At 36.8% G+C, this 21,995-nt stretch overlaps 1 protein-coding gene across 3 annotated transcripts in view; it reads right to left on the reverse strand.

Moving 5' to 3' along the window:
• Positions 1-21,995, reverse strand: part of ZNF638 (zinc finger protein 638) — an 86,748-nt gene that overhangs the window by 37,521 nt on the left and 27,232 nt on the right. For 2 of the 3 annotated variants that reach the window (XM_051974309.1, XM_051974308.1), the window contains exons 5-10: positions 20,080-20,381; positions 18,927-19,195; positions 9,190-9,324; positions 6,153-6,205; positions 5,020-5,069; positions 977-1,045 (exon numbers count right to left, since the gene is read on the reverse strand). In XM_051974309.1, the coding sequence (XP_051830269.1) occupies positions 977-1,045; positions 5,020-5,069; positions 6,153-6,205; positions 9,190-9,324; positions 18,927-19,195; positions 20,080-20,381 (878 nt within the window). Of the gene's footprint in view, positions 1-976; positions 1,046-5,019; positions 5,070-6,152; positions 6,206-9,189; positions 9,325-11,435; positions 11,583-18,926; positions 19,196-20,079; positions 20,382-21,995 lie in introns of all 3 variants that reach the window. The other variant, XM_051974310.1, reaches the window with a different exon arrangement.

A 21,995-nucleotide genomic window follows, 5' to 3' on the forward strand; every position in this document is an offset into this window, starting at 1 on the left:
GTATATCCCCCCCTTCTTTTATTTCCTAGAAAAATTTGGAATTCAGCTTTTCTCTGACATTTTTCTTTCCTATTCACTCATTGGTCTTTTTTTTTTCTCATTATTATCATTTGATTAGCAATGAGAATTAAATTTATGACTATCAATCTTTCAAAAATTATTTTTATGTAAAGTATTGGACCTCATTTCACAGAACTGAGACTTAAATGGTAGTCAAAGGCCATTCTTTCCACCTTCTGCCTTACTCTGCTGGCAGAATCACTCACAGATTTAGATTCTGTGGCAGCTAAAATACTTTGTTTACAATAATATTGAATCTGAAAAATAGTATATTCCAAACCAGTGGTTCTCAAACTTTTGTTTTCAGTATCTTTATTCTATTAAAAATTATTGAGGATCTCTCTAGAGTTTTTATTTATCTGGATTATATTTATAGACATTTACCATATTGGAAATAAAAACTATTTTTGAATTTGTAGACCCTCTAAAAGGGTTTCAGAGATCTCCAGGATTCTCTAGAGCATACTTTTGAGAACCACTGTTCTAAACAGTCATCTTCAACCTCAGAGATAATTCAAAAGAACCTTAAATTTTTGGCAAACATTTGTATTGTTTTAAAAGACACTCAAAAACTATACACAGCAAGGAGGACACTGACAGTCCTAGGTGACAAAATACTTGTTAATTGCTGATCCAGAATGGTCTTTACCTAATGATTTAGATCTTCACACAAAAGCCTTTGTTAATAAAGAAAGAAGAGGAAGGGAGAAAGGGAGGGAGGAAGGGAGGGAAGAAAAAAAGGGAGGAGGGAGGGAAGGTTCAAATCTGCCCAACTATCTAGGGCCAAACCTAATAGATTTTTAAAAGCTGAATGTATTTGAGGAATATCAAGAATTTCAAATTTGTTTCAGATAATGTTCTCTACAGAGTCATTACGAACAGATTAAAACCTGCTTTCTGTTTCCAGCAGTCTTACCTGATTTGTTAGAAGTTTTATTACTTTTAGCACTTCCGGAAATCACAGACTTTTTATTAACTGACTTTCCTAAATTACAGAAATTAAGAGTCAAGACTGGTTCATTTTTTAAAACAAAACTTTGTATTCAGCTATCATTCATTCATTAAAGCAAAATTAAATTACTACTTTCTTAAAATAAAATTCTATCATTTTTATGGCATAAGTTATTCATGTTAATAAAGGACAGCTGGACAAGAAAATAAAGAAAATATTATTAGAAAAAGTAACTTACCTACTTCTTGGGAAATGTCACATTGCCCCCCAAGAAGTTACAAGAGTCAGGATGTCTAGACTCTTGGAATGCCATCAATTATGCTTTTCTAAATAGAGAGTCCAGGCAGCTCAGGGTCCTAGCTAATTTAACAGAATTTTGGAAACAACTCTCAGTAGCCCCACACCACCATCCCACAGAAATACTGAGCTTTTCTGACTCTTCACAGTGTCCAGATACCACAGCCTGCCACTCTAAAAGGCTACTTGAAATGAAGGTGCTCCCCACAGAACTACGGCTGAGAACATGAGGGTCCCTGCGTGGTCTTCAGGATGCTTGAAGTCTGTGTCTTCCTGAGCACTAACAAGTAATGAATAAACAGAGAATACCAAGATACCTCTGAGTGAGGAGACACAAATTCTAAAAGGAATCCTGCCTCTCCTGAATCTATCCTGAGGTACACTTAACCTGTGAGTTCCCAGGTTGAATGACACCCAGAGACAACTGAGGGTGGAGCACGTACGGCACCGAGCCAAAACGCCCCTGGGGCTGGCAATTCCCCTGTTGTCCTCTCAGGCAGCCTGGGCACCCATGCGTTTCTCCTCATCTGCCTACTGACCAGAAGGCCACCGTTCCTCTTCCTTATGGAGCTGTCTCAGGATACACTTCCTGCAGAGAGTCTAACCCAAATGTCGAGATACCAGGTGTAAGCTAGAACAACTCAAAGGCGGAGAAAAAATCATTCCGATAAATTCCATGAGTGGCAGGATCCTCCTGGATCTAGTTTTATTCCTGAGAACAACAGAATGTAGATCAAGTGCACCAATTCACCTCTTCCTGGGTTACAAAAGATTAAGAGGTATGTCCTGAGATCCAGCAAGTGGAGAAGAATATTAGGGAAGAGGAGCAAAATACTGATGGCAACTTGGAGAGTATCTATGATGGGTGATTAATCCTATAGACAAACTGCAGAAGTCCTATCTTGCCAATTTTACTAAACTAATTATAAATATGATCTCAGTCATAGAAGGGGCTGAACATACACTTATTATGAAAATCTGCTTTTTCCAATCATCATGTTTGGACTCCTAGAATTTATTTGAGCAATTATGTGTAAAGAAAAAACATCACATACTCAAATCAACCACATTTTCTGCAATTTCTGGATGGTCATGTGAACTTACATTCTTCATCAATGAGCATCACCCTTCCTATCACATGAAAAATCCAATACCACACTCTACTGTGCAGACATATTTTTGAATTCTCTAACACACTGAATGCATTCACCTGATCCACAATACACCAACAGCCTGAATCACTTTGGCTTTGACATTCAGGTTTTTGTTAAGATGGCTGAAGTAGCAAGAGGTATCCTTAAGTCTCAAATCACAAGTGTAGTTTTAACAAATGCAACCGAACCAAATTAACATTAATGATTTTGAAGAGACAACAAGAAATTTATCATTGTTATAAAAATATTATCAAATCAATGGCTATTGATTTGATGGCTATTTCTGGTAGTTAAGGATTCTGAATTCTAACATAAACCCAATAAAATGAGTTTCCGACAAACCAAGTTAGTATTTGGAGAAATGATCTAACAATCAGACCACTCAAGTATGATTTGTTACTTGACATCAAGAGCAAAACTGGGATAATTCTGGATAACTCAGAGAAAAGTAAATTACTATCAATCCTCAGAACTTCCTGCCTTGTCATTCTCCTTACACCTTTAGTATTCCTACCAAACACTTCTGCTTTTTATAGACTAGTCTTTGTTCCAAAGCAACCACCACCGCCACTGCCTCCATGTTGATCAAGACACAGATTTATAGACTCCCATCTCTAAACCAGACAAATTCCTATGATTCTAACATACAATCTCTATGTGTCTGCTCCTCCTTTCCAGCCCTTTTTCCAGTGTTCAGAAGAAGATTCTCTTATATCCTATAACAGTAAAAAAATTTTATAAGCACAGCCCATCTTCTTCCACTCAAAATAATCACTTCTTCTCAATTTCCTTTATCTTTCATTACCAAAAACCTTGTAACTGAACTTTCAAAGAAAATTACACTGAGTTTTTGGTTTTTTTTTTCCTGTTTTCAAAAGCCAGCTTGTCTCAATTGTGAATGTAGTTCAAAAGGATGGAGAGAAGGTATAGTAAAGAAAGTGGACCAAAAGTGAGAAGCAGACCCGAGTAGATACTAAATTAGAAGGAGCAGGACCTAGAAAAGTTCTCAATTCTCCAGATCCTGTTACCGCTCATCTATAAAATGAGGAGACCAGAGGAACACCCCTGAAGTCTCCCACCAGAAGTGAAGTCCTCCTCAAGTCTCTGACCCCAGACCAGGGCTCTGTACAGCAAAGCCAGGCAAGCCTCCTGCTCTCTCTCATGGTACGTGCTCTAGGTTACTAATGAGATTCTCTACCAAGCAATCATCTTGCCCAGGTAGGTCTAGTCTGTGGCCCTGACTTAGGCCTTAGATACTAGCTGATACACTTTCAGCAAAAACATTCCCCTCTTACTTGCCTTCCCTGCACATTTTACTTCTGCCTGACTTCTAAAATTCCAACTCCATATCCTGCAAAAGTCATTATCTATTAGTGGCAAGGCTTTGCATGAGCACTCCGGGGTCAAAAAGGTTTTTCCTACCAACTCCAGCCCCACCTCTGCTGTTATGCCTGAACAGGCCCCTACTACTCTATCTAATTATAGGAACACCAGTATTTGGACAATACAATGGGGATGCAGTCACCAGGCCTAGGGTCAGCCAAGACCTATCAAAAAGGACAAAGACTTCACTTATTTAATTCTCCCTTTCTCCATCTGTAAAATAAAATGATACCTGTACTACTTACCACAGGAAAATGTTTTCAAAGCTGTCAATCCTCTAAATAGATATTAACTTACTTGTGTCAGGTTTGCATATAACATTAACATACCTTTGATATGCAAGTGAACAAGCAGCACTAATATTTTATATTAATTTACTTGGATATCATTTTTCTTTCTTTCTTTCTTGCTGAGGCAAATAGGGTTAAGTTGATTTGCCTAGGGTCATATAGCTAGAAAGTGTTAAATGTCTGAGATCAAATTTGAACTCAGGTCCTCCTGACTTCAGGAATGATGCTCTATCCATTGCACCAACTACTGCCTCCTATCTAAATACTATGTATTTTCTAAATACTATATATATATATATATACACACACACATACACACACACACATACATACATATATATATGTATATATATGCATATATGTATGTATGTATGTATGTATGTATGTATAAATATAAATTCTTTACCAAAAGAATACCATGTCAATCTTTTCTTGAAAACTCAGGTTTGCCAAGATCAATATACCACCATACAGAACAAACACTCTAAGGAACTGACTATTCTTAGGCAAAATGGCCTCAAGACGTCTAGGTTTTGGGTTCTCCTAGAAAGCTTTGACTGTCCAGAAACTTCACAGCTCTTCTGAAAGGGCTCAGGCTTTGGTTACTGGCAAGCCCACCCTATCCTTCTAAAGCTTTTTCACTTCTACAAGGTAGATCTATTTAAAGAGGTGACTGTTTGTTTGTTTATGGTTTATGTTGTATTAAACTGTACTGGTTTCTTTCTCACATGCTCACACATGTTGCTGTTTTCTCACAAATATATTTAGTCCAAGAATTTTAACTATTCTCCTTACTTGTTTGCCTCTACATGTCTAGAGTTAAAGTTAGGAGAAAAACAACCAACAACAAAAAAAAAGCCCTAGTGCAGAAAAATCGACTTACCAGTGGTAGCTGCCATTACAGATTCAGCCTTTGAAGCATCTGTATCTTTTCTACAGAAACAAAGTAGAAAAGTTCATAAAACCAAGGAAATTTCAAAATTAAAGATGAAAATTATTCTTAATTTTAAAGAATTGTGACACCTAACCATCAAAAAGCACAATAACATTTTAAGACATCTTGTTTTAGAGTAGGAAGATCTGCTTGAATTAAAGTGTGTCAAGAGAAAATGCAGCTAATCCCAAATAACTGTGACAAATAATATGGATACAATGGAAGGGAAGAAGGCTCCTCTCTCCTTTGAGTAGACAAATGATAGGCCAAGGCAAAGGACAATACACTGTTAAACTGTCATTGTGTCTGTTTCAGTTCAAAGTTTTTTTTTTTTTGTTTTAAAAGGAAGGTTAATAGAGTGATGGGGAGGGGGAGGAGAAGAAATATTTTTAAAATAGCTTTTGTTAGAAATGAAAGGCATCAGGGCAGCTAGGTGGCACAGTGGATAGAGCACCAGCCCTGAAGTTGAGGACCTGAGTTTAAATCTGTAAAAAGCCGAACTCTGGAGAAGTATACTTGAAAAAGTGTTAACTCAGTGGAATTGATGAGAGATGATGGTTCTCTAGTTTCCATATATACTTAGTACTTAGCATGGTGATGTAATGGTTCTCTAGTTCACATATATTCAGTATGCTGTAATAATGTAATTATAATAGGGTATTTAAAATGAGGACAAAGTCAGATTGAAAGGGGAGACTGCTTGAGACTGGCAGACTGCTAGAGGAGACTAGGTCAGACTATGACAGATACAGATCTGTGTAAGAAATAATGAAGATTTGGGACTCTATTCTTGTCCATTCTCATGGTGTCTATCCTGATGAGACCGAGGCCCTTCTGGAGGATTTCCAGAAAGCTAGCCTGAACATTATATAAATCTGACCTCAGACACTTGATACTTTCTAGCTCGGTGACCCTGGGCAAGTCACTTAACCCCAATTGCCTTAATGCCCCCCCCCAAAAAAAAACCCATCAAATATTTTAAATTTAAAAGTAGGTTTTCCACAGTAAAATGAGCAACTCTTTAGAAGAAAGTCCCTTAGCTTAATATCCCACTCCCAAAACATAATCATAAGAACACTTACTTTGAAGTCGATGGTTTCTTTGTTTCTGAAACTATTTTTTTCCCATCTTTGTTCTAAAAATAAAAGGGATCCACTTTAAAATACCCAACTAACAGACTTAAGTCAAGTTACTATACAAAGAAAGATTTCAACAGTACTATTATTGATCGAATACCTTGTCTGGTATTGACCCAAAACCTCAGTTTGACAATCTATATCCAATAAATAAATTCCAGATAGGCTTCCTTAGGGCTGTGCCTGTGTTTCTCTCTCCCATGAGATACTATCCCCTCCTTTCACTAGAACTGGCCATCTCATCACTTACTATAACTCTTCTCTCCTTAGCCAGGATTTTTAAAAGTTATCTACACTCACTGCTGTCAAATTCCCTCCTCTCATTCACTCCCCAAGTGGGGTGATCTGGCTTCTGACACTATCACACAATTCAAACTGTTTTAACCCAGTTAGCAGGGATTCCAAAAGCCAAATTTGGTGCTCTTTTCTCGATCTTCTTCATTCTTAATTCATCTTTTGCATTTGACCTGGTGATGATCCTCTTCTGGAGACTCTCCTCTCTGAATTTTCATGACATCAACTATACCTAGTTTGCCTCCTATCTAACTCAGTACTCCTTTATCTCTCTTGCTGGTTCATCACATCCACAGCATAACTCCCACCTGTTGCTATTTCACCCCAAGGTAATTTCCTGGACTACATCCTTTCTCAATATTCTCTGTCTCTCTGTAACACCAATTCTCATGGGTTTAACTATCTACAGATCCTAGATTTACATATTCACCCTCAGTTTCTCTTTTGGGCTTCAATCACACATTATCAATTGTCGATTGGTAGGCATTTCTGATTGATATCCAAAAGATTTATTCTACTCTCTGTCTAAAACTCAGCCTAGACCCTCTTCCCCCTGTCCCCCCAACAACAGAGCTCATAGTCCCTAGACCAGGGATTCTCAACCAGATGTCAGGGAAATGGACTTAGAAATATAGAGGCAAGACATTTCAATATAATTGATTTTCTCTGTAACCTTAAACATTTCAAAACATAATTCTGAGAAGGGAAGGAAACTATAGGAATCACCTGGCTGCCAAAAGGATGGCCCATGGTTTCAGAATATCAAAAAAAATCCTTAGTCTAGAAATTGTTTTTAGGCAAAGTGCCTTACGTCAGCAGCTTTAATTCTATGATCATAACCTTTATTACCATCCTGAAGAGTAATTTATGAACCAAAAGACGAAATAACCTTTAAATGTTGATCCTCTAAGAAAATCAGCGCTTATGTTATTAATAACATAATTTTTTATGTTTTAGCCTTTCAGCCCCATTATATAAGAGCCTCTGATCCCTACTTTTAGTTTTAGGAAGTATATTTCAGGCACAATGGAAGATTTAAAATATCACTTTAAATTTTGTAACAAGTTTGAGGGGTGATGAATTGATTGTTGTGCAACACTGCTAGACGATGGGAATATAAATACAAAGAATGGAAACAGTCCCTACTTGCAGGTGAATTTATATTCTAATGGAGAGTATCTATAAAAATAGTGTCCCAAAACTCTTAAGTGCCATTTCAGCTTTAGTAGCTCAAATATTTAACTGCTGCTAAAGTTTGAAACAGCACTAAGATTTTTGAGACATATTGGAAATGAATATGAAATTAAATAATTTTTTATGCATCGGGCACACAAACATAAAATAGTTAAATACGAGGTACTATGGTGTGGTGTTTTTCTTCTTTAAAATAATAATGGTTCTCTCTGGGAGCAGGTTTCTTGGGAAGGTTTTCTGGAGGCAGCCTTAGTTTCAATTAAAAGTAATGATCACCCAAATGCAGCCAGGTGTTAAAACTTCTGATCTTTTATTGTCTCCAATATAGCCCGGTTAGTTTTCTTGGTGGCCTATCTCTCTGCTTGGTTCCAATAGCTCCCCCTCTGAATGTCTCCAAATCAAAGGTTTATCCTTCAGCCTCCAGCCAGCCAGATGGAAAATGGAATGAATCTCTCTTGCCTCCTTCACTTGGGGATCAGCTAGCTTTCTGGAGAGCCTTTCAGACCAGTTTGGTCTCAGTGGGGGAAGTGCAGAAGCCCAGCCACTACAGTGGTGTGAAGTGAATCTGGTTGAGCCTCCGAGAGAGGGCTTCTCCTGAACTGACTTGACGCTCCCCTCTCACGTCTTTTCAGCTGAACTCTCCCAGAGAGGCTCTGTCTGTTTCTTATATATGATCTCCTCTGAGAGAGAGTGGGATTATGGGTTTCTTCCAGAGTGCTCTCTGGCCCTGAGAGCTTCAAGGGAGGTGTGAATTCGAATATCTCACACTAAACCCTGAAATCTCCCAAACGTGTGAACTCCAATAAGTAAAGGTATGAACACAAACATTATTGTCTATCAGTTCTACTTAGTACTTTGTTTCTTCTGGCCTATAACATCTCCTTGTAGGATCAGATCAATAATACTGAACCATGCTAAATTAGATAATTATTGTCTCTATCAACTCTAATGACTTAACAGTTTGTAAAGATTCCAACACTATGGGAGGGAATCTATTAGCAGGTAGGGGAGCCAAGAAAAAACTCATGATGATTTAAGGACAGGAGGGATTTTATGAGCCAGAAATAGAGAAGAAGTATGTTTCAGACATGGGAGTCTGCTAATAAAAAAGCAAGAAAATGCAGTGTTGACAGTGAGAAGTAGAGAGAGCGCAAAAATGTGAGAATCATCTAATAAACATTTTTAATGTGCCAGGCACTGTGCTAAGCACTACTGGCAACATAAAGAAAGGAAGTAAAGCTCTCAAGGGACTATGAGCTCTGTACTCATTCATTCCTAGATTATAGATCATCTGCATGAGCAGCACAATGTGAAAATTAAAATGCTCAAGGACAGTATAATCCTTAGAAAACAGAATACTAAAACAGCAACAGTTCCAATAATGATTTTTCATCTTTTAAAAAACTTCAGAAACTTCTGGACTTGTAGACTTTGGAAAGCTGCATGGCCACAGTGAGATACTCAAGTTTGATGAGGAAGGAGTGGATGAACTTACCTGGACAGTGCTTGGTAATTTCTTTTTTCCCGCGGCGCTGATCTTCACCCTCTTCCCTTTCACCTGCACGGGGGTTGTTTCACAGTACTTCACAGCAGCAGCCACGGCCTCTTTAAACTTCATTTCCAAGTAGGCCTAGAAGAAATGGCAAGTTTATGCCTCATCTCCTTCAGATTTGTCCCTACTTAAGGTATCAGACATATAAATGGACTGCATGCTTCCCTCAGCGCTCTCTTCTCCTTGGCCCATTTTTCCTTTGATGCAGAGGGTGTCTAGGCCCTCTTCCCAAGCTCTCCACCTTGAATGCCCACAAGCTCTCTCTTAGCAGGTGGTTATGGGCACTCTACCTCCAGTTTGGGAAGCTGACTGAAGGCCCATCAAGTAGTCACCTCTGGAAAAAGTGGCCAAGCTGAGGCATCCCGTGGAAGAGATGGCTGAGAGTGGGCACAGCAGCAACATGAATCAACACAGAAGGGGCCTGTCTACAGACAGCATTATGGAGACTACTAGAGGTGGATATTCCTTCTTTATCTAGCCTGAATTTCATGATCGGCTCACATCAATGGGATGCTTCCTTCTTTTGTTGTTCAAAATAACAAGGAATCACTTCAGAAGTGAAAATTTACCCCACATCATGCTATAAAGACCTTGAATTAAAGTTTGTCTCACTGACTTCCTTTAGGTGTGGGGCTGCTCCCAGGCTCTGACTCCTCATCTGAAAAATGATGTTCATGACCACCGTATTCACAGAGTTTTTAGAATCAAACGAGAATACACGTTCTGTAAGTAGTATTCTGGAAACAGTTACTAGCCACGTCTACCTAGTGATACTAAAAAAGACCCAGCTGACGCTCAGAGACCTATTTTCAAACTGCATCAATTTAACAGAAAAATGCTGTATTCTTTCTTTGAATATGGCATTACATTATATTCATTCACAAATAATCAGTTATCCATACTTAAAAACAAAATCTTCAAAATTAAACAGCTGGCTTTAAAAACACATACAATTGGACAAAACTCTACCCATGGCAAATCCTGCCATTTAGCAATGATCCTGACTGCCTGAAGTCCAGATGGAAAAGAGCAGATGAGCAGGTCCTCATCTTCTCCTTCCTTCTGCTGGGGTGGGAAGGGAGAATGGAGAGCCAGGACTAGCAAGTCAGAATATGCAGCAAGTTAGTTGGTCAGTTGGTCACATGGAATGCATGAGTTGCAGGAGAATTTCTTACTGATTCATGGACTGAAGCTGTAGGATCAGACATTGCTTATTTTCAAATCTTATAAAATATCTTTGTCAAAACTAAGCTTTTCATAAGTGTTCTAATACATATAGATGGAAGCTTAAGACAGGCTCCTTTAGAAATCTCTTAAATCCCATTATCATTTCATTCAAGACTGAAATTCATCCAATCAAAATAAAAGGTAAGATCAGAGGCCACTTATGAGAGAAAAGAGGAAAACTGCTATATAAATCACAGCATAGAGATCCTAGCCAAGGGAAGGCAAAGTGCAGCAAATGAACAGAATAGAATCAGAAAATGCCCTTAGTATGTTTAAAATGTGATCTCAGTTTAAGAACTCCTATGAAAGCTAAAGATTCACTCACCTCTCAGGGAGGTTGGAGGAAGGCTGAGTTTGATGACAGTCCTACCCCCAGCTCTAGAGTATACAATTTTGTTTGAATCAACTTAACTCTTGACAACATTTGCCAGGTTTTTAGGTTTCATAACAAGAAGCTACCTGCCTTAACACAACTTCTACACTTAATTGCAAAATATTAAAAGTGTGTACTGAACAAGAAACCTAACACTATTTCCCAAAAACGCACAACCAATTGTAAAAGTAAAACTACACAAAAAAACACCATAAAGGAACAAGGACACATAAAGGAGAAAAGCCACGCAGTATACAAGCTGGAGAGAAGCAATCTTGGAAGGAGGAAGACCCATTTCTATAACCTACTGGCTGTGTGACCTGGGGGGGTGGGGGGTAAGTCACTTAACGTCGGACCGTCCCTGACAACTCCCTACACTATCAAAGTGCCAAACAGGTACTGAGCCAAGCTGTCTACATTAATGAAATTATAGGTCTGGTTTATAGTGGGATTGGGAGATAATGGATATAAGGGGATGGCCCAGGATACCTAGTAAAAATCAGTCATTTCTGAATTTGAAAAAGAAAAAAAAGCCAGTCATTTCCCATAAAATTATATCTCCTTCAAAAGTGCTGATTGAATTGCTTACCTCATTTCTAGATGGAACAATCAAGAGATCACTAACTTTTCCAAATGGTTGAACTATTTTTATAATATCTTGCTCAGTGTAGCCATCAGTTGGTAACTCTGATACATGAATAATTGTATCACAACGCAAGGATTCATCTTCCCACAGCTGTATGGGAGGAGGAAAAAAGTTATTTGGATTTCTAGCAATCCAAATAAGTCACTACACCCTCAAATTAACAATATTTCTAAAATTAAAGGAAAAAACACACTAACAAATCATGAATGTTTCAATTACCATGCTTATAATCAGTGTCCAAATTTTAGTGTACCAGACGCTGAAAAGCACTTTTAAAATGACACAAAGATATCGTATACTGTTCTTTGTAAACAAGAGGGACACAAGTAAATCACAATTATTAACACAAGTGCTTTGTTTTCCTTCCCTTAGTAATAGTGTTAACTTTTCAGTGGGCCAATCATACTTTCATATGGTATTCAATTTTACTCAAAGTAAGGGTTTGAAAATCAACCCAGCATGGCAGACAAACACATTGGTACACTGTTGATGAAGTTATGAGTTGGTTCAGCCATTTTGGAAAACAATTTGAAACCAAAACTAAAACTGAGCCTGCACTGTGACCCATTGGTGACACTATTGGGTCTATATTCCAAAGAGATTAAAAAAAAAAAAAAAAAAAAAAAAAAGGTCCAATAATGTGTAAAAATATTTATAGCAGATCTTTTTTTATTGTAGAAAATAAAAGAAAAAAACAACAAAAACAAATAAAAGAATGTGCTCATCAACTGGGGAATGGCTGAACAAATAATTTTTGAACATAATGTAGTATTGTTGCACTGTAAAAAAAATGATAAAGGGAAAGTTTCTAAGAAACAGGAAGACATTGTGTGAAGCAATGCAAATTAAAGTGAGCAAAATCAGGAAAACTGGTATGCAACAACACTGTAAAGAAAAACAATTCTGATAGACTTCAGAATGCTTAATCAATAAAAAGATTAATACTGATAACGAAGCTTTCTGACCACCCCTTGGATAGGAATTGCCATTTCTAGCTCCACCTTTGACCCCTTTTTTGCAATCACACAGCTACCAATTTAACTGAGACCTCATCAGCTCATACCTATGTCATTGTAAAAGACGAAAAATTTGGACTCCTGGCCTCAGGTCTCAATCCCAACCTGAGAGAACAAAGTGATTTTCCTTAAAGTAGCTCTTCTCCAATCCTAGTTACTCCTGAGGTCCTCCAGCTTGTAAATTCCTTCATGATTTAGGTCCCCCCTCCATCGTACTTCATTCTGCCTTCTAACCACTAGTGTGCCACCTCCCTAGACATCACAGTTTTTTTTTCTTTATGTATGTCTCTTCATTAAATTAAGTTTTCCTTCAGAGAATGTTTTATTTTACAGTTTCCATTTGTATCCCCAAGACCTCGAATACAGCAGGTTTTTTATAAATGTTACAGCACTTAACCTTATGGTGGAGACTTTGAGAGTGTCATTCACAAACTGGAGCAGCACCGAGAGAATCTCATAGCATTCTCATGAAAACACAAGCAGACAGCTTCCACAACAATGCTCTACTTTAGGGCATACATACACACTCCTGCCTCATCTGGATTGATGAGAGTTCCATGGCATTCTCTGTTGCGTCTTTCAAGAAACCTGGCATAATTTTAGAATAAGCACTCTTCAATTAAGTACGTGATCATATTTTCTTCTGCCTTTCCAACAACTGCAGCCCCCTACAAACAGGAGTCTGCTAAAATAAAAATATCATTTGCAAAAGCTTGCCTATCTCCAATTCCATCAAAATGCCTCTTCCTTAGTAAATATAAGTAAATATTCTTTTGTACCAGTTTTAAAAAAAAAGCTAAACAGAGGAACTGATATTTGATTCAAGACAACAGGGAGTCAATGAAAACTGAGTAGAAGAATGACATTGCTTGATTTTAAGAAAAATCCATTTAGTGGCTCTATATGAAAGATATAGCAAAACAAGTGACATGGAGAGAACTCCCTTTCTCCCCAGTCCTTCAGTTTGTAGTGTAACAACTGTCCTGTGAGGGGTGGGCACTTTTATGGACAAAAGGGGTACATACTCCAGAAAATAAACAGGAGTAAAGAGGTTCCATCTGCACCCCAGCTCTAGATACTTAATCTTCTAGCCTCCAACTGCCCTTCTTTCTAACTTTGTATTGTGGAGCCTTAAGCATCTACTAGGTTGTTAAGCTTGACCCTATCCAGCTATTCTAACTTTTGTTCACACCAGATATTCCATCAGTTATTCAATCTTGTTTCTCTTCCCAAACATCTCTTAAAATCTTTCTCCTTTTCTCTACAACTGGAAAGTTACCACCATTTGCATTCAAGCCATCACCTCGGGCTTGAAGCATTGCTATGACCACAACTGGTCTCCCTGTCAAAAGCCTCTTCCCATTACAGTTTCTTCTGTACACATTACAGGTGTGATCACACTCAATCCAGAGCACCTTCCCCTTCTAATGCCAAGAGTTCCCTATTCTCACCCTGGCATTTATAATTCTTCACACAGCCTCAGACAGTTAACACTTCCTAACTGTGTGACCCTAGGCAAGTCTTTTAATCCCAATTGCCTCAGTAAAAAAATAAAATAAAATTCTTCACAACTGTTCCCATTCTTTTACTCTTCTTCCACTTAAAAACACAATGAAAATCCTCAAATGTGAAGAGGTACTTTAAGCATATTTATAACTTTAAACATAACCAAAGTAAATGAAAAGTATTGCTTTTGAAAACTTTCTGCTGAATTGAAATCAATTCATTAGGCTGTCTATATCCTGTATGGTGACAAATTATAACCACAGAAACAAGACTCCAGTTATGACCTATTTAGGTGGCACAATGGAAAGAGTACAATGGGTCCAGAATCAAGAATGCTGCTACACTCATTAGCCGTATGACCTTGGACAACTCACTTAACCATTGTCTGCTTCAGTTTCCCCATCTATAATATGGGGATAACAGCAGGGTTGTTGTAAAGATCAAATCAGATAATAATTGTAAAGCACTTAGCACAGTGCTTGACCTACACAATACATAATTCTATATATGTTAGTTATTGTTATAAAAATATTAAGAAAAAAATCTTTTAAAAATTTGGTCAACTATAATGACCAAGTTAGTTGAATAATTACTAATAATTATTATTTACAAATACAACCTGCTCCCTAGGACATATATACAGGGCATTAAAAAATAATAATAATAATGCTTAATTCAAATACACTGTGAATTAAAGCCAAGACAAAGAAGTATAATGTTAATGAACTTTTAAAACATTATGATCACATTGATAAATTTAAAATGTCTGTCCTATAATATACCTAACATATTTATTGTAGAGTAATAATATATCCACAAAATGGAGCAGTTAAACGGTGCAGTGGGCAGAGCACTGGACCTGAAATCAGAAAGACCCAGGCAAGTCATTTAACCCTGTTTACCTCAGATTCTTCATCTGTAAAATTAGCTGGAGAAGGAAATGGTGAAACCCTCCAGCATCTTTGTCCCCTCCCCCCACCAAAAAAAAGCCCAAATTGGGATCATGAGAGTTGGGTTAGAGTTTAAACAATTATATATATATATGGAAAATACACATATTTTGAGGTTATGTAATAAAATGTTATTTTGCTGAGGGGGCATTATCCGTCCAGTCACCATCATCTAATGGACACCAGAGCAGGCTACTTGCTTCCTAAATGAGTTTAGTTTGCTTGGTTAAATTTATGTTTTAACTCTACCACCATTTTCATATATGAGGCCTTCATAAATACCTAGAATGATCTGACAATACAATTCATCAACTACCAGGACCTACATTTTCAAACTCTAAGCCAACTAGAGAAAGGGTCACTAGTGAGCTAATTGTGCTACTCTCTAAATGCTGAAAATTCCTCTCTTAATTCTTTCTCACTCCTAAAACTGTTACTTTCTTGATGCTATGCAATCACTCTTTCCTATTCTATGAATCCCTTATTCCCACTATGGCTTCCAAATATACAGGAGAGCTAATATTTGCTAAATACTACTGGAAAAAACAAGAAAACAGGAAGGGGGTGGAGGCAAAATAGAGGAGAGTAGACAGGTCTTTATTTGAGTTCTTCCTGGTGTCCCTCAGAACACTAGATCAAGCCTCTGAACTAGTTTTGGAGTGACAGAACCTATTTGGAGTGCAACAAATTTCCAGCAGAACATATTTTAGAAGAAGTTCAGAAAAAGTGTGTTTCAACTGGTGGGGGAGGAGGACGCAGTAGAGAGGAGTGGGTGGCCCAACGCAGTGTGGCTTCCACATGTAGATTCTACTGGGAGGCTCTCAGCCAAAATACAGCAGCATTGGCTATCAGCAAATCAGCTCTGAGACATCCAATGTAAATAGAAAAAGCAAACAGAATAACACAGGACTTAGCCATGCCCACCCAACACTGGAGGGAAATCAGCATTGACCCAGGGAAGCTGCTGTCCTGGTGAGGAAGCTGGAGACAATCTCCCCTTTGCCCTAACAGCAGACCTCAACCTTTAACAAGTGAGCAAAAACAGCAAAAAGAGCTCTGACCCTAGATAGCTTTTATAGAGACAGAGAAGAAGAGACCTCAAATCCTGAGGACACATAAGGCAAATTGTCTCCAGATGAAGTCCCAAAGATTGATATGAGTTGGTTTCCATCTCACAAAACTCTCTTGGAAGAATTCAAAAAGGATCTTAAAAGAGAATTAGAAGAAAAACTAGAAAACAGTCTGTTGGCAATTACAAATATAGATCAATATTTTATATGATATACCATGATAAATTCCAAATGGCTACATGAACTAAATATAAAAGGTCATATCATGAACAAATTAGAAGAGGAAAAAAGAAAATACTTTTCAGATCTATGGATAAGGAAGAGTGACAGAAGACATAAAAGAAAATATAATGAATAATTTTAGTTGCCTAAAATTCATGGAGGGGAGCACACAAATAAAACCAATGGAGTTAAAATTAGAAGGAAAACAATGGGGAACATTTTTTCTCTGATAAAGGTCTTATTTCTTAGATATGTAAGGAACCAAATTCATCATTGTAAAGCCATTCCCCAATATGTAAAAAGATATACAAGGTGCTTCAAAGGAAGAAATCAAAGCTATTTACACCCATATAAAAAAAAGCTCAAAAACTCTAAAAATCAGAGAATTGTAAATTAAAGCAAATTTAGGGTTTTACTCATAATCACTATATTAGCAAAGATAAAAGAGGAAAATGACAAATACTTAAGGGATTTTGGGAAATCAGAAACATGAGTATACTAAGAACAGAGCTATGAACTGGTTCAGTCATTATGAAAAACTATTTGATACTATGCCCAAAAAGGTTAATAAATTGTGATTCATCGATACTACTACTAGGCGTATTCCTAGAAGTGATTGAAGAAAAGACGCATAAGTACAAAATATTTTTAACAGCTTTTTTCATAGTAGCAAAGAATTGAAAACTAAGGAAGAAAGAATTGAAAACTGGGAAATGACAAAACAAATTATAGTTTATGAATGTAATGGAATATGACAGTTCTATAAGAAACAATTTAAAAGAAAATCAAAAAACTTCTACAAAGTGATACAGGAAATCAATTACAAAACATCATTAAAGTTAGAAAGAAAAACAACTTCAAAAGACTTTAGAATACTGATCAATGTAGTAACAAACCATGATTCCAGAAAACTGAAGCAAATTAGCCACTTCCTGACAGGAAAGTGATGGATTTCAAATGCAGAACAATACCTATATTTTTGGACAAGACTAAAAGGAAACCTGCCTCACTTGACTATGAATATTTGTTAGAAGGATTTTGTTTTCACTTTTTTGTTAATTGCTGTATGCTGAAGGAAAAGACTTGAAATTAAATTACTAAAAATACGAATTGACAAGATTATAGATCAAAAAAAAAAAAAAAAAGACAAATTCAAATTTGGAAAAAAAAAACCTATCCCAATATGATAAAATTCAGAATCAAAGTTTAAAAAACAATAAACCACAAATAACACTACAGTCATTCTCAAATAGATAAGAAATTAAACAAATCCTCTATCATCCTACAAACAACAATAATGTCAACAAGGGCCATGAGAAGACAGATAACCTAATTGAACTGCCTATCACAAAATAAAATAAATCCACAAGCTCAATAAAGAAAAACAAATGATGCTCTTGGTAAAAATAGACAAAAGATATTTCTTGCCTCAAAGCAAAAAAGGAAGACAGCCAGGACACAATAGTATGTATGCTGTCACCTTTGGTCACTGTATCATGAATTTTTGACCTTTTTGGTCCCTATAAGAAAGTATTACATTTAGAGGTTGTGGGTGTTTTTTTCTTTTTTCTTTAAAAATGATGGTTATTTAAGGAAAAATATATGTAAATATTTTAACTACAAACTGACTAAATTAGGGAAAAAAACGACATTCAGAATTACCCAAAAGAACTCTGCAGATTCAACTCACATCCAGTAAACTGGCAAAGATGACAAAATAAGGGAAGAGTCAATGCTGCAAGGGATGGTGTCAACACAGGCACACAATGATATATTTTTGGTGGATCTGCAAAATGTCACAATTCTTCTACAGAGCAAGTGGAATTATGCCAAGAAAGGCATATAACCTAGAGTCCAGGGTTAGACTCACAAGTCAATGATATCGATCACTTTTTTTTTTGCAGAAGAAACACAGTAAATGCCCACCATTTAGGAATAACTAAACAAGCTGAGATAATGTGAACAAAATGGGAGTATGACTGTGCTCTAAGAGAAAATGAGCAAGATGAGATGAATTCTAAGAAATATGTAAATGAACAGATGCAAAGCACTGCTGGGAAAACATTAACGTGAATGGATAAAGGAACAATGAGGATAACAACACAATCAATCTTGAATATTACATGACCAAGCTCTGCTCCAGAGAAGTGGCAAGTGTAGAATACTATCCAAGATGTACAACTTAAATATGCTGATGAGTTTTAATTTTTTTCTTTTCTGGCTCTTTAAAAAACAATAAATTCTAAGCAATGGCTCTCTGGGAAGCATGCATATAATAAGATGATATAAAAGAAATAGTAAAGACATTTAATAAGTCCTTAAATCACATAAATCCTTAGAATCTTTTCTGATTATATCAATGTCCAATCTCTATTGCAATCCATCTGTTCTCTTGAAGTTTCCACACTCTGCTCACTCCTTATAATACTTCCAGCTTCAGCAGAAAACCCTCAAACATTGGCGGTCCCTTTTAGACTTAGAACCTCTTATGATTCAATAATCAGCCGGACGCCCCCACTAGCAAAGGGGATTTCTCGCTAGATGGTTAACTATTTCTAATTCATCTTTTGAGATTTTGATTCTTCAAAGTGTAAGAGAGAAGCGTAACTGTATTGTGAGCATGCTCACCAGCAGAACAGGCTCTGCACTGTGAGTGTTAGAGTCTCTAACCTTTCTTTGAGGAACACTTTCCTCCAGCATCTGTGACGAGCAGGCGTCTTCAGGATTCTTGGCCTTATGGCGAGCAGAGTGACTGGCTGAAGAGAGCTCACTTTTGGCTGAGCCTGCATTCTTACAAGGTAGTTTTGAACCGCTGCTGAGAGTCTTCTGGCTTGAGGATCTTCCCTTCCCACCTACTTCAAAGTGCTTCTGCTTACTGAACTCTGCAGGAAAACCATGTCCTAGACTCTGTACCACAGCTTCCAATGAGCTTCTTTTATCTGGGCATAAAAAAGCACAGAGTGAGTCTCAAAGACTTTGAGCTGTCAGTGACCATACCATCATAAGAACTAGGGCAGGGCAATCCCTTCACTGCTTTGGGCCACCAAAAAGGCATGCTGAGGACACAGGGCTATAAGCTTTCAGGATTCTTTTATAAGCCCAGAGCCTATTATCAGGTCAATTCTTTTGTGCTAAGGATCCTTACAAAGCATTCAAAATTAGTCTTTATTATTCTTAAGAACACTTAATGAAAATGTAATAGCTGATATAGAATACTCTTATAAACAAAATAATTAATTCTATTTGAAAGACATTTGTTTTTCCAGTAGATAAATGAATATGAACTTTCAAGGAATAAACTCAATTTTGCTTCACATAATTTAAACCAAGCAGAACACAAAGCTAAGACTTAAATTTTTTCATTCTTCACCTTACCAAAATAAAAAATAACAAAAAATAAGAAAGTTGAATGGTAATGTATAAAAAGGATTAGTGTATTTATGACTATTGCTTTTTCACTTACTATAATTCACCCCCTCCCCCCAAAAAGCTAAAAGCTCTAATTTTAAGATATGCCAAGCACTTTACATATTGGAATGAGAACTCAAAATAGGTCTCCTGACTCTGAATTTACCATTTTTTTCTACTAGTTGTGTTCTCAAATGCTTGATATGCATTTTTGAGCATTTAAAGAATAGATTTAGAGTATGTAGTCATGCTTTTCCAATCTCTGTTACTGTTGGGCAAAATAAACTAGGGAACTGAGCTACTATAGCAAATTTTTTTTTTATTTAAAAAAAAAAAAACTGAGAGCACTTCAATTAAGCAGAGAGAATAATTAAGATAAACTGATTTTTAACATGCACAGTGACTACTGGTGTACCTGGTGACCTGGGCCGTCTCCTTGATGTCCACTCAGAGCTAGCAGATCTTGGGGGCTTAGGACTGCCCCGGAGGGGATTTCTAGACCTATGTGGTGACCGAGACCGGTGTCGAGGACTGAAACGATGTGAACATCTTGGACTTCGACTTCTTGGTCTGTTTTGCATGTAACGTCCAGGGCTTCTAGACCGAGATCGCCGTAACTTGTGACCAAAGCTTGGTCCCCTAGACCGGCGGGGACTAGCACTAGATGAGTGAGTACGTCTCCTTGGAGTCTGATTTTCTTTTCTATTGCCCTCATCTCTGTGAAATAAAATGAAGAGAATAGATTTAAACAAATCCCCACTTAATTTCATTTTTTTCAGAAGTAAGCTAATTTAAAATTTTTAAATTTTCAGAAAGGATGTGCATGCATACTCCAACTCTAATAGCTTTTTAAATGAGATTTATTTGAATATATATTTAATATTTTAGTTTTCCCAGTTAGCTGTAAAATAAAATTTTACATCTGTTTTTAAAACTTGAGTTTCAGATTCTCTTACTTCCTTCCCTCTCTTTCCCTTCCTCCCCCTATGGAAAATGTGCGTGTGAAGTTAAGTAAAGCATGAACACACATTTTTGGTAAATAACTGGTTTATCCCACAAATGCTTTTCTTCCTGACAGCCTCAAAGATTGATTTGAGGTTTTTTAAAGACTACAAAAAATTCAGAAATTTTATTTGAATAACTACAATGAATATTATGCATATTCTCAAAAGTATACACTATAGAGCAGTAGTGTCAAGAGTAATAGGGGACTGCTAAAATATACTTAAATCTCCCTGCAGGCTGCATAGTGACTTAGAAAACCACATGTTAATGTTTGAAGTAGTCCTTTGTGTACTGGCAAAAAACTAAAAATTGAATAGATGCCCCATCAGTTGGGGAATAAATTATCGTATATGAATGGAATGGAATATTATTGTACTATAAGAAATGAACAGGCTTGATTTCAAAAAAGTCTAGAAAGACTTACATGAACTGATGCTAAATGAAGTGAGCAGAACCAAGAGAAGAACACTGTACACAATAAAATTATGACTATCAATTGTGGTGGACTTCTCTCTTATTCAACTATGTGGCAATTCAAAGCAATTCCAATAGACTTGTGATAGAAAGTGCCATTCACATCCACAAAATGAATATGGATCAAAGAATAGTATGTTTGCTCTTTTTTTTGATGGTGGTTGTTCATTTGCTTGTTTTTTTTTTTCCCTTTTGATGTGTGTGTGTATGTGTGTGCGCGTGCAGCATGATGAACATGGAAATATGATTACAACAATTGCACATGTCTACCTATGTCAGATTGCTTGCTGTCTTGGGGAGGAGGCAGGCGGGAGAAAAGGAAGAAAAATTTGGAACTCATGATTTTGCAAAGGTGAATATTAAAAATTATTTAAATTGTTAAAAAAAATCCACATCAATACCATCTTGTTCTACTGTATTTTTATTTATTGTTAAATATGTCTCAATTACATTTTATCTGACTCAGCCTTTTGAAGTGTCTGGATTACTAAGGACTTTTTCACCTGTGCTACAGAAGAAAGCCAAAATATGGTCAAGGCAAGGAAAAAAATTATTTTAAATTTTAGGGAGCGATTTATGGAAACATAACAAAGACCCTGCTCATGTTCTTATACTGCCTCTGATGTCTTTTTGGGAAAATCAACTCATCAATACATATTAAGAAGCCTCTCATATAAGTACTAGGTTCAAAGGACATAAAACCAAAATGAATTATTTTCCCACCCAAGTGGCTGATTTTGAGAGAAAATATACTTCTTAAATTGAATCAAGAATACAAAACAAATATAAAAAATGATGAGTTTGCAATTAAAGTCATAAGCTTTATGAGTAGAGAAAAGACATTTGAGAGAC

Source organism: Antechinus flavipes, chromosome 2, assembly GCF_016432865.1.
Source record: "Antechinus flavipes isolate AdamAnt ecotype Samford, QLD, Australia chromosome 2, AdamAnt_v2, whole genome shotgun sequence".
NCBI classification, from domain to species: domain Eukaryota; kingdom Metazoa; phylum Chordata; class Mammalia; order Dasyuromorphia; family Dasyuridae; genus Antechinus; species Antechinus flavipes.